General features: G+C 38.3%; 1 protein-coding gene across 1 annotated transcript in view; it reads left to right on the top strand.

The window, feature by feature from the left end:
• IPCEF1 (interaction protein for cytohesin exchange factors 1) overlaps positions 1–13,262 on the top strand; it is a gene marked incomplete at its 3' end in the record, with an annotated part of 89,738 nt that overhangs the window by 52,454 nt on the left and 24,022 nt on the right. Inside the window, exons 6-8 of the mRNA XM_082855417.1 lie at positions 1,314–1,372; positions 2,698–2,786; positions 12,540–12,912. Coding sequence (XP_082711543.1) covers positions 1,314–1,372; positions 2,698–2,786; positions 12,540–12,912 — 521 coding nt within the window. The remainder of the gene's footprint in view (positions 1–1,313; positions 1,373–2,697; positions 2,787–12,539; positions 12,913–13,262) is intronic.

The following is a 13,262-nucleotide window of genomic DNA, read 5'->3' on the forward strand; positions in this document are numbered from 1 at the left end:
TTTCAGTTCCCGTGGCATGATCTGGGCCCAGGTATTGGTCCAGTTTTAAGTGGCCATGAGAGACTCATGTTTATCATGGTGCAAAAGGGGACTTTCTAAATGAGGCTGGAGCTCATCTTCCGTCTTGTAGGCAGTTCTATTTTATTTATTTTTTAAAATAAAATTTATTACATATTTCCCGTTAAAAAATAATCAGTACAGCAAGACCATGGCAGGATGAGGGTTGGGTAAGGGTTCATAATTTGTTGACAATTGCAGACTTGGGAATGTGCAATATTTGTGCTATGGTAGGAGTGTAGCTGGGTAATTTACCAGGAATTACAGGACTAGAAAAAATAAACCATATAGGTGAATCAATAAATGCATAGCATTATTATTATCATTTTGTTGATATTGATTGACTTAGGCTACTTATGTTTCAAAACAAGATGAATACACATTATGGGATATTTTTTAAAAATAAAGAAAACTGGAAAGAAGTGGGAAATAAATCACTTAGATTATCTCTACCCCCAAATGATATTTTCCCTTTAAATAGAAGGTTATATAGCTAGGAACATATGAAATAGATACATTTTGTGTCTTTTGTATATTTAAATAAGTTTCTAATTGAACCCTTGAAAAGGAACTACAGTGGCCTGAAGTCATAAGCCAAGTTTGTGTTCCTTAAGGTTTGTCTAGTTCTTTTTTCATTATTGATGGGTAGTTGAAATTCATTGCCAATAAATGGTAAATCAATGGAAGATGAGACATTGTCAATTTTTACCTTACATAAAATTTTTCAAGAAATTGAAATTTTCCCCAGCTTAGGAATAACTGTGAAGCTCTGGCCAGATCTTTTTACTGATTGATATAAAGATTGTGGTTTAAAAATAGATCATCTTCATTTTGTGTGTGTGTGTGAAATAAGCTTACATTTTAAGAATTAAAGAGATAGAACTTTAAAGGTCAAGTTAAGAAATTCATTTTGATGGTTGACAAGAATTTCAAATACACAATTACAAAACGTATATTTATTCGTATATTTAGAATATCTAATGTAGTTGCCCACTTTAACTGGCTGTATAATGGGCCACCTCATTTCTTATCTGACAAAGAATGCCCTAAGTACGGACAGTATTGTGAAACCAGAGGTCTTAGGTTTCCATACCACAAACTTAGGCTGTTTCTAGAAATGTTTAGACTGACCATAGCACTATGACTTAATTTTGTTATAAAGTCTGGTACAAGACCTTCCTTTAGGGTCTAGCATAAAGGTGAATATGTTGGGAACCAGTGTCTCTGGTCAAACATTTATTTTCTATTTGTTTTAGGTGGTTAAACAAATTTGGATTAGCTATAATCCATCTTGAATCCACTACAAAGGATGAAGGTATGTTCTATTTTCAATTTCTGAAAATTTAGCAAGAATATTAGAATAGGGTGAAAATACAATGTCATGTTCTATGTAGTCTTGTTCTAATGAACCATACTTTGTTATTTAAAATTATCTGAAAATATGTATAGACAGACATAGACACACAGGCTCACCAACATGGAATAGAGCTTCCCATGCTGGCTAAGAATGCTTTTCACACTTCACCCACACGTTAGCAGCTGTAGGCTTCACTGGGATCTCAACCAATTGCCAATGCAAATGTTTTATTGCCCCACTTACTGAATTCTTACTCATAGACATGATCTCGTCATGTTCGAGACAGATAACTTTCAGCCCACTGTTTCCTCTCTGATATTTTAGTATTTCCACCAGGTGTGTGCTGAGACTAATTACCCTAAGTTTGTACCAGGAGCCTGAATGTCAGATTGGGACAGAGGCTGTATTTTTAGCTCAGTCTGTAGCTTTCAGGGTTCAAAAGCTACAAGAGTCTAATTCTTCTTAATGATGAAGTTACTCCTTAATATTGAGAAGAAAGAGGATTTAGGTGCCAGGGTCACAGAGCTGACACTATTTCTGAAATGCTCAGACCACATAAAACTTGGAAATTGGAAGTAGGGAGTTATATCTTTGGAGAACAAAATCATAAAATCTTAAATTAAGAAATGAAAAAGTGGCAACTTGATTTAAAACAATAAAGAAGTGTAATGCAATACTGTGAAACCAGTGTCCTAATCATCTCCTTGGTCTTCTTTTCCATAAAATAAGCACCCATTATATATGTGAAGTATATTTATAGATTGTGAGCAAAAAGTAACTACACAAAACCCTTCTCCTTTTCCTGGTATGTAAGACCTTCTATGATATGGCCTCAAGCAACCTTTCAGCTTTGTTTTCCACTCTGTCCCGTAGGGAACTCTGAATACTCGGCTCAGTCTGTATCCTCAGCCTGGTACTCCCATTACTCTGTGTGCACCATTGATGGTTTACTTATCCTGCCATTTTCAGCTCATTAAGATTCCTATGCTCAACATTAATCACTACTGATCTTGTGCTCCCTTAGTGTATGACTCACACCTCTTTTGAGGAATTAGTTTCGTTTTCCCTGAGCTATGGTTAGTCGTCTTTCTGCTTATTGGACACTCTTTGAGGGCAGAAACCCTCACAGAGGGAAAGTCTTATGTATCAGGTAGCTCACTAGATAAGTGCTTTCTGAATTGGGTTGGAAATGCAATAGCCAGATGGAGAAGAACCTCTGCTCATGCATTATGGAATAAGTGATGACAGTGCTGAAACATTCAGCGTTTTCCTTTTTGTTATAGAATGCTACAGTGAGAGTGAACAGGAAGATCCCGAAATAGCTGTCGAGACACGACCCCCTCATTACTCTGCGGAGACTCTCTCTCCTTTGGTACGTACTGTCGTAATTGGTCTGTTGGTCATCGATCAAGTGTGTGGATGTCGTTCCTTCCAGTTGGGTAGAAACTACCTTGACTAATACATTTTTAGAGGACGCTAAGTTAAGGTACTCGCCAAAGAGCAAGTGCAGTTCTCAGGGCGCTGATTTTGAGCCTTCTCCATAGCAACCCATTTATATGACAGATTTGGTGCATTTGTGTGTGACCCACAGATGTATTATGCTCAGAGCGTTCATGGTAATGCAGAGGACTTCTAGGTAATGGGCCAATGCTTGCAAAGATTTGTTTTATAATGTTTATTTATATCCTACTTGTTCTCAGAAAGAATTGAAAATACCTTGCCTAGGTGCATGCACTCTAACGATGTAAAATGAACGTAAAGGGGATGAAGGCAATAACATGAAGAGAAAATTAGAATCAGAAAGAGAGCAGGAAGCCAGGAGTGGGGTTGGCGCATTAAATCTGGGTATGGAATGGTTCAGTATATTTACTAGAGAGAAGTCCAAGCTTGAGTCTAAGCTTTGGAAGCATCCAGTGTAAGTTCAGGTTATTAATGGACGTTAAGGCTATGGAGAGTTGCTTTATATTTGGATGTTCATGGGCGTTATAGCGACGGCATGCAGAAAGAGTCAAGCAGAGATCTTTGGCGAGGTTGATTTATGGCTTTTATACCTACCATATACCAGCACTTATATAGGTACTTTAAATATATAATCATTTGCTTCCCTCAGATAACCCTGAAATGCAGTATTATTTAATCTGCATTTCCCTGATTACTAATGAGGTCAAGCATCTTTTCATGTTTTTTTTTGATATTTGGATTTTCTGTTCTGTTAAGCGTCTCAAGTCTTTTGTACATTTTTAGCTGTCTTACTACTATTATTTTGGATTTGTAGGATTTCTTTATTAATCTGTACCTTAGTCCTTTGTCAGTTAAAAATAAGGCAGATCTTCTTTCCCAGTCTATGGCGTTTATATTTTTTAAACTCTGTTTCTTTTTGTTGACAGATGCTCTTGATTTCTATGTGTCAGGTTTATCTATCACGTCCGTTGTGGTTGGTGTCTTTGTTTCTGGCTTACATATTGTTTCCTATTCCCAGGTCATGAGGACATAGATATTACTATCTCGTTTCATGGATTAGGAAACAGAGGTTCAGAGAGGTAGAATGGCCTAGTCATACCCCCAGAAAATGGAGCACCTGAGATGGGAACCCCGGTCTGTCTAGCTTTATAGCATATGCTCCTTCCATTCTACTATGACACTCGTTCATCCATGGACCCGAATAACTATAAGTTCTAATAGGTTACTGCAACTCCTTCACTTACCAGACCTCTTCTGCCAGAATTTTCTGTTTTGTGTGATAAGGTTTTCAATCTTTATTTGCCAGTTCCTGGGTTTAAGGTGTTAATATCATTTAAATAATGACTTCTACTGTTTTTGTCTGCTGCCAGTGGGGAATTGTGGTCGCTTTTCTAATTTATTTGGCTAGCAGCTGAGACCAGAAATAAATAGTTATTGAATGAATATTTATTAAAAATCTATTAAATAGGATTAGCCAAAGTTAAGCAAGACATAAATAAAATTAAACTTTGGTAAAACGTCGACCAATTTTTGCACTAGATTTACAATATAGCCTCTCTTAATATAGTTTTCCCTTGAAGTAGTCTATCTCTTCTTTTAAAATCAGTTTCTGCATTTGGAAAAAATGAAATAGATGTGCCTTGCTGGTTTAATAGAGAAGCCTGTGTTTCTGTTTAGTTTCTTTTTCCCTTCATCTCTGTTTCTCTGTGTCTCTCCATTTTTGTCTGTCTCTTATACAATTTAGTTTTGTTCTAAAATACTGTGATTTTCAGTTTTATAATGGCAAACTATATCACAGATTACAAAGAACATTGTCAGGCATCTAGAACTCTACTGGATGAAAGTAAAAGCAACAAAGTTGTCTTCTTAGATGAAGGATCATATACAATGATAGTCTTACATAATGTTAGAGTAGGAGCCCAGAGAATGCTTGTTTCCCAACAAATAAATGAAGGGATGGATGTGAGACCAGTAGGTTAGGTCACTGAATTGGGAGCATTCTTTAGAATGTCATTCTAAACGTCAATCAAATGTTATTCCTTAAAGTTCTGAGAAGTTAAGCATGTTTTTGAAGACCACTAAGGCTAACATTATTCTTTCTGAAGAAATGTATTAGAAATAGATAAATGTTGAACAGTTAGATTTTATTTTCCTTAGAAACAGAGTATGTTGTTCCCGCTCACGTATTTCCCAGGCAGATTTTGTTTTCTCTTGTTTCTGAAACACAGACATGCCAGACACTTGGTTAAAACAACATTTAAGCTTTTTATCTAAACAGATGAAATTTTAAAAATCGTGGTAACTTTTATCCAGAGCATGAAGCAGCTTATTGTTTTGGCTCCATCTGGCGTAGGCTACATGACTGAGCTATACAAGCCTAGGCGAGAAAACAAAACCAAAACAAAACCCAAAAACACCCAAACCTTGCCCAAGTTCTTGCTTTTAAAAAAATTTTTGGGTAATGAACTTTCATTTTGGAATGGTGAATTCAAAAGTATAAGATCATACTATTCTGGAAAATTATCTCAAAATTATAAAATCTTGAACTAAAAGTTTAATTCTGTGTCCAGTCATTTTGATTGCTCTAAAGATAAACAGTAAGACTTCAGCACCAGACCAATTTGGACCTGTTTCTAATGGGTGGGACCACGTTCTGCAGAGAATAAAGAACATTACAGGGTCTCCTTTGAGGGAGCAGCAGATTTCTCTTTATGTGTTTCCTTCTTGAGAAAGCTCCACAGGATGGATAGTGAAAAGAACATCCATTTATTTACAGAGAAATTAAAAATGGAGAGTTTTTCCGCAGGCTCAAAACAGACGGAACTCTGTAGGTTTCACTTCGGAAGATCCTTTGTGGAAATCACTACCTGTGATTCCTTGAAATTCACAAAAGAGCAAAAAAGGAACTGACTTCAATTATATTTCCAACTCAATTTTATATGTTATAAAGTGATTTTAAGAGATCAAAGATCATTAAAAATTTGTTACAAATATTTTCCCCCAAGTTTAATTTTTAAAAAGTGTCTGATAACTTGAGCTGTGCTTATATGCTTATTCATTCATTTAACAAATATTTATTGAGAGCTACTATTCTAAATAGTACTTGGGACTCAACAGTAAATGAACAAAGATTCATTTCTTCATGCAGCCAAACTTCTGGTTGAGGGATACTGAAAATCAACAATCAACATAAGTAAATTATCTGCTAGGTCAGTAGACGAAGGGGAGCTGAAGGGGTCAGGACAGTTCGTGACAATGAATAGGGGAACCAGGATAGGCCTGAGTGAGAGTTGAGATCTGAGCAAAACTCTTGAAAGGTGGTATAAGAGTCAGCCAGGTGGATATTCAGGGAAGGTGTTTTCCAAGCAAAGGGAGCAGTTAGGGTCCAGATCTCCTTGGTGCCTAGATGACAATGCAAAGAGGCCAGTGTGGCTGGACCAGGGTGGACCAAGGTGAGAGTTGCAGGAAATGAGGTTGGAGGATAATTGTGTCCATATGTATGGGGCCTGTGGACCATGAAGGACTTTGATGTTTTGAGTTCCTTAGCCTTTGGAAGTTTTGAGCAGAAGAGTGATGTGAGTGATCTCCATTTTAAAAGGGCCACTCATGCTGCTGTGGGGAGAGACCCTGTGGCATAGCGGGAAAGTATAGAAGCAAAGAAGTCTAAGGGGGAGTGTACAGTAATCTAGTGTAGTGAACGTGATGACTGGGATGAGGTCATAGTTGAGAAATGGAACGGTTGGATTTTGAACGTAGTTGGAAGGTAGACCTACAGGTGGATCAGATATGAGAGAAGGTAAATATCCCAGTTTTAAGCAGCTCATGCAGGTTATTTTAACATGAGAGTCCTTATATTTTGATGCTTTTTCAGAAGTACAATTCCTTTATATCCAAAGGATGGGAAAAAACCCTGTGTACTCTGGCCCATTGGCCAGAGGTCAAAGATTAAACACAAAAAAGGGTAAAATCAATTTTAGAAATTCAAATTTAATCTTAGTAGGATGGCTCTTGCACAGTTGTTTACTAAAAGACATGATCTTTCGATACGTGTACTATGATAAAATAATAGAAATGCTTTCAAGTGAGATAGTTGGATGAAAAGTTGTTAGTGAGCACATATACTTACAAAGAGAAGGTAGAAAGAAAAATTCACCCTCTGTCCTCAAGATGCAAAACATTTCCTTAAGCTCTATGGTTGAGCACTTAACTGATTTTAAGATTTTTCTAAAATTAGATTTTACATTTCGCCTCTTGCTTTAACGGTTCATCTTCTGGCCGTCAGTCACAGGCAGGGGGCTGTCCGGCAACCTCTCCCGGGCCTCCATGTTTGCCCCTGCCCCAGTTGGGGTTTGCACTAGCTCTTGCCCAGGCTATTTTGAAATAGCAGCCTCTTTTTTTTTTTTTTTGTCTCTAATCTCTCTCTCCTCTTAATAAAACCACTTCCAAATTAGTCTTCCTAATGTGCAGTTCTGATAAATTGATTCAACAACAAAAGACCTTTCAGTGAATCCTCATTGCTTATCAAATTAATCCTCAATTCATTGGCTTGGTATTTCAGGCCCTTGGGCTTACTTCTAACTGCCATGACAGTCTTGTTGCTGATTCCTCCTTTTTCATCAGCCCAATAAACTGCTCCCTATTTCCCCAAGCTTTCCAGACTTTTCTGCTCCTGTACCTATATTTACAAAGTTTCTCCACTTGCAGGAACCATTCACTCTCACCCCAATTCCGCCTTCTAAATATCTTTCAAGACTGGTTTAAATGTGACTTCTTTCATTAAACCTTCCCTGGTCCTCTGAGACAGGAGGATCTTTCCTTCTTCTAAACTCTTTATATTTCTATAGTGCATTTTCTGGGATATTTTTTTCATGGTGTTAGCCTCTGCCTTGAATTATAGATTTTGTGTATCTGGTTTATTTATCTAATTATTAAATTCTTAAGGTTAGAGGCAGTGTCCAATATCTTTTTCTTTACCTGCAACATCTATGACCTTGTCTAACACATATTTGAACCTAATTAAATATTTATTTAATGGATTGATAAATGGGCGGGTGGGTGATGATTGTCACTTCCTCCACTTCCTCCACAGATCTGTAGCTATACAAATATTCCCCCATGTGAATTAGAAAGTTACTTTACACTTGTCTAGTGATTTCACTTGGCTTTCAGAAGGATGACTTCATTTGACTCATAAAAGTCCCGTCTTTTACAAATGAAGTCAAGTGCCAGAGAAGTAAATAGAACTGTCTTAAGTAACCTTTGCAAGCTTAAGTTTACCTTTTATTATGAATATCTTTTATGTTCTCTCATTTGCTCTTTTTGATAATCTAAGTCAGGCAGACAAACCACTGACAACTTTTTTTTTCTGTATCAACCACGTGCCAGGTATTTTCCAAAGAAGGGGATGCTGAACTGAGCTGGACAGTCTCTTCCGTGGAGCATCTTAAGTTCTAAGTTGAAGAAAAGTCACGATAATTTGTAATTCAAACAGTCTAAGTACTGATAAATGCCATGAAGAAGCATTAACTGGGGCAGTGTTCTAGGGAGTGGCTGGGGTTGAGGTCGGGGAGGATATTGCTTTGCTTACGACCGTCAGGGAAGAGCCTGCTAAGGAGGTGATATTTGACTTGAGACCGAAGTGATGGGAAGGAGTCAGCCAACCCCAAATCCACAGAGTGAGCTTTTCAGGCACGAGGAACCAGAGACGTGCTCAAGGAACAGAAAGAAGACCATGTGGTTGGAAAGGAGAGGGAAGGGGAGGTTGAAGATGTTGCTGGAGAGGTAGGTAGGGGTCCATGTGGGTTGTCTTGGCTGTAATGATGACTATGGATATTCTACTCATGATGGACAGTCACTGGAGGATTTTCAGCAGGACAATACTATGATGCATTTTCTGCTTTAGAAATGCTCTAGCTATTGTTTGGTGGATGGACTAGGGTAGGGAGGGGTTGGGTAATGGTAGAGGCAGGAAGTCAGTAAACTAGGACCTGGAAGTAAAGTGGTTTCTGCAAGGCCACTTGGATACTAAAGATTGGAGTGAGGAATGGACGGCCTGCAGCTCATTGCCCAAGGTCATGCAGAAGGCCAGTGACAGAGGGGGCAGTATACCATACAAAGTCTTTGGGTTTTTAGAATAATGTTTCTACTAGCATGTGGTAGAATTATAAACACAATACCTCCTAGGGCTTAACAGCAATTGGTTAGTTTATTTTCATTAATATGGCCAATGGAAGGAAAGAACAGCTGTGTACTTTCCTTTTTTTCTCATTTGGTTGTATTTTGTTTAGTCTTAAGTTATTCCTGTATTTTCTTTTATTTTTTATATACTTTGACTAATGCTGCTTAAATTTCTATGCTGACTCACTCCTTTCTAATTACAGGCTTTTGGTGGCCATTTTCAACTCTTTTTTCTTTTCTTTAAAACTTGTGTTTTAAAAACAATTCAGAGAAAAGAATTTTAGAGCTAATCAGCTTTTGAACTAAGCTGCTTCAATGAATAAAAATCTCTTATACAGAAAATGGAGAAAAGCAATATTGATTCTTTTATTTAATCATGTACATACTCTCCTCATTAAAACTAAGATTTTTAAAATATCTTTCATTTTCTCATTAAAAAAATAAAAATTTGAAGCCCAAATGTTCTGAAATAAATGAAACAACATACAATTATTAATGTCTAATAAATAAAATAATTTTATTTGAGATTCTGAGAATACTTTGTGGGAGTATCTGCATTGCAATCAGTAATGGTCACCCCTGGATCCCAGGATTAGGATAAATCATCCATAGCAACTTCACAGAGAACTTCAGGGTGCTCCTGAGTAAGAGACTGAACTGCTCTGGGCTGTTTGCCTTCACATAGCTGGTTTCCTAGACCAGTCTTTGTAGCATTAATTTATTACCAACTAGCTATTAACTTATTAATTTACTAAGGTCAGGCACAAATGCAAAAAAATGGAGATGCAAAAATGATTAAAAGCAGGCTGCTCTCAAGTAACTCACCGAAAAAGAGGAACAAATCCATCAGCAATTACAGTATTAGTTGACAAATAAAACGATACTCTACCTGGTGTGATAGAAGTAAGCCCAGGATAGAAGTAAGCCCAGGAGCACGGGGAAAAGATACCTACCTCGCCCTGAGGCCACTGGAGAAGGCTTCCTGGAGGAGGTGGCCCTTGAACTGACCCTTGAAGGTTGGGGTTGTGTGAGCCAAGCCAGGGGTGGGCTGGAGAGGAGAGACTGTCGTTCCTTTCTACCTTCATATGATTTGCAGTGGGGAGTTTTCTGGGTGTGTTACTTGGATGGTTCCTAGAGGCACTGAGCTAAAGGTTCTCTGTTTGCCTTATGGCTATGAATAGCTAGAGGGTGGTAGAAATAATAAAGCAGGATTTAGCTTTATTAAACCACAGGGTTTATAAAGCACATTCCCCTATCGATCCTCTGTAACTGCACTCCAGGTAACCTTTGATTTGTGTCAATCTCTCTTCTGATGAAAACTCCCTCTGACCTGGTACACACCATCCTTTTCTCATTTTGATTTTCCTTCTCTCTGGTTCTTTTCCTTATGCCTTTTTCCGCCCCTCGCTCTTCTTTTCTCCGTTTGAAAACCAACTTTATACGTGCTACGTGGTGCTAGAGAAAGTGGGTTGGAAGCATTGGCTGTGTGTTTGAGGAGTACCACAAGCAGAAATACACTCCCCGGAAATTTCTGATGCTCATTGAATGTGTCTTTCCTCAGTCTTTTAAGCAGAGTTTTGAGGTTTAAAAAGGCTTATGGGACGTGCTGCAGCAACAGCGTTTTTGCACAAATAGCCCATTTTGCTATAATCAAATTACAGTAGTATCAGCAGGAGAAGCAGGAAAAGCTCGTGTTTGGTCTCTTTTCAGAAAAGGAAGCTGATCCCACTGAAGCCAAGTTTTACTAAAATAGCTCACAATACGGAACTGTGTCAGGACTGGGCCTGAATGGGTATTTTTGTTAACATTTATTCCGTAGATCCTGCTAACGAGTAAACAAGTCTTGGCATTTATTTGGACAGTTTGGTAGGGGGTGCGTTACCTCCTCTGGGTAGCTAGGGTTTTGTTTAGTGAATTACAGAGCTGGATCTCCTAGTTAAGTGGTCTGGGTGATTGAAGGCAGCTGGTTTGAAAGATTTTTGACACATTCCTGAAAGGAAAGTTTTCACGTCATGCCAAATATATTATTTTTAAGACGTGTGTGATGAGTTAGTATCTTAACTAGATGTTTTAGTGTCATGCTACTAAAAAGTGGATTTATTGCTTATTTGACAATCCATGTCTAGCATGCAGCCAGCTAGGCACTCATCGGACACTTCCTGACTTTTTCCATCAGAACTCAGAGCTTAGAACTTGCAAAATTCTTGGGCACATATTAATTTGGAACAAAGTCAACTATCTCGAGTTAGTTGCGGTGATGCTGAGGTTTTGGGGGAGAGGAGCCTACTTTGCTCTTTGGCTTCTTCCCTCTAACAATCTCCTCCCTACCAGTTCCTCCACTTCCTTGGAGATCTGAATGCTTGGAATTGACAGGAGTATCTCATAGGGTGACATAATGAAACCGAACCAGAAAAAGCCTTCTCTATCTTATCTGCCATTGGAGATATAGGGTGACCCCTAGAGCACTGGTGTTTAGATTTTTTGGATTTTTATTGACCAATGAAATTAAAAATGGAGGAACAACATATAGTTGCCAAATCTTTATTTTGCTATGGAGAACATTAAAAAAAAATCTCCAAAAGATAAAAACTAATAGCTACCATTACCATTTTCCAAATGAAGGCATATATTTTAACATCAAAATGTAACAAGGATAAAATCTCAGAATAAATGAAGTCCTTCCCCAGAGAGGACATTGGTGATGTTGCATTGATGTTTTCTCCATGGACTGGTGAAAATTTTGCCAAGGATTCACCCTTGGATTGTATGTCAGGAGCTGCTTTCAGAAGATCCTACACCCACCATCAACCCACTTCTCGTAGTTTTTGGTTTCCCTTTAATGAATGAGGAGACTGCATATGTATTCCCGTCTTCTTTGGTGAAAGTTTATTGATATTTTAAAATTATTGAAGAGTGAATGAGTTAACATTATTTCACTTAACTCTGCAGTTATGAGCTTATACTGGTCATGTGCTAAGGAACTGTGACAAATGTTTGAGGGTGTAAATGTATGTGTCGTACCCACATCACTGGTCTTCCACTCAGTTAATATTATTTTGCTTCCCGTCTGGCTCCAGCTTTTGCTTTCCCTCTCTTAATCACCTTTCTCAAGATTTTTTGCTCAATTGGTAAGAATTCAGTGAGAGGTTGCAATCTACTTTTTGCTCAAAGCGTCCTTCAGTGTTCCAATGAATTCCTCAAAGGAGTCTTTTAGTTACCTGGAGAGCATTGAAGAGTAGGGTAATTCATGACATGGAGATCTTTCAGATCCTAGAGTAGTGAATGCAAAGTTATACAGATTGGTTTTGGAAAATGGGATCATAGTGTCTGTCATACCGGTATAAATACCATCTCTTTTTCTTTTGATTCTTTTATTATTGGCAACTTTTTGAAACGCTGGAATACCTTCCTTGAAAATGAAAAGTAGAGAATGCTGACTTAATCATGATTTATTTTATTCTCTTTTGCTTTTATTTGTGAAAAACAGGCTGCCCAGCGGGCATCTTCGTCTTCACCCAAATTGAATGAAACGTCGCGTTCTTTCTCTTCCATGGAAAACATAAAAAAGACGCCCAGCAGTTTGTCTTCTCTCATATCTAGAGAAAGACAGCCCTGGATGGACGTGGTTGACAGCTCGTCTGCCGCTGAAGACGTGGGACAGTCTGTGACATGCGCTGTGCAGGCCTGCTCACCTGCACCCTCGGAGGCAAATGGTCGCAGGGCCCTGGAAACCAGCTTCGCCACATCAGAAAGTGGAGTTTTGAACTCTTTATCCAGTGATGACGCTTCTTCATTGAGTAGCAACCTAGATCATCTTTGTGTCCCAGACAAGCCGGCTGGATCAGAGATGACGGATAGAGGTAAACCAAGAAACGATTTACTCTTTTTCGAGAATGAATATTTGTATGTGGATGTGGAATGCTAACGTCGATTGTAAAAAGAATGTTTAAAGTCACGAATGATTCAGTAATTAAACGGTCAAGTGGGGCTAAGTCCAGGGGCTACTTCTGTAGAGGAGAGATCGCATGTAGAAAACTCCAGCTTCAGGACCATTTATTACCCGCTGTAAGTGTCACCAACCACATGCTTGCAACTATGAGACGTGTTCAGAAAAGAATGATACTTTTTCACCAATCTGAGGTAAAACTTGAGTTTTTTGTTTTGTTTTGTGTTGGTTTTTGTTGGTCCCATGTGCTGTGCTCCGGAGCTT

Source organism: Leucopleurus acutus (genome assembly GCF_964270905.1).
Source record: "Leucopleurus acutus genome assembly, chromosome: 15".
Classification (NCBI taxonomy): Eukaryota; Metazoa; Chordata; class Mammalia; order Artiodactyla; family Delphinidae; genus Leucopleurus; species Leucopleurus acutus.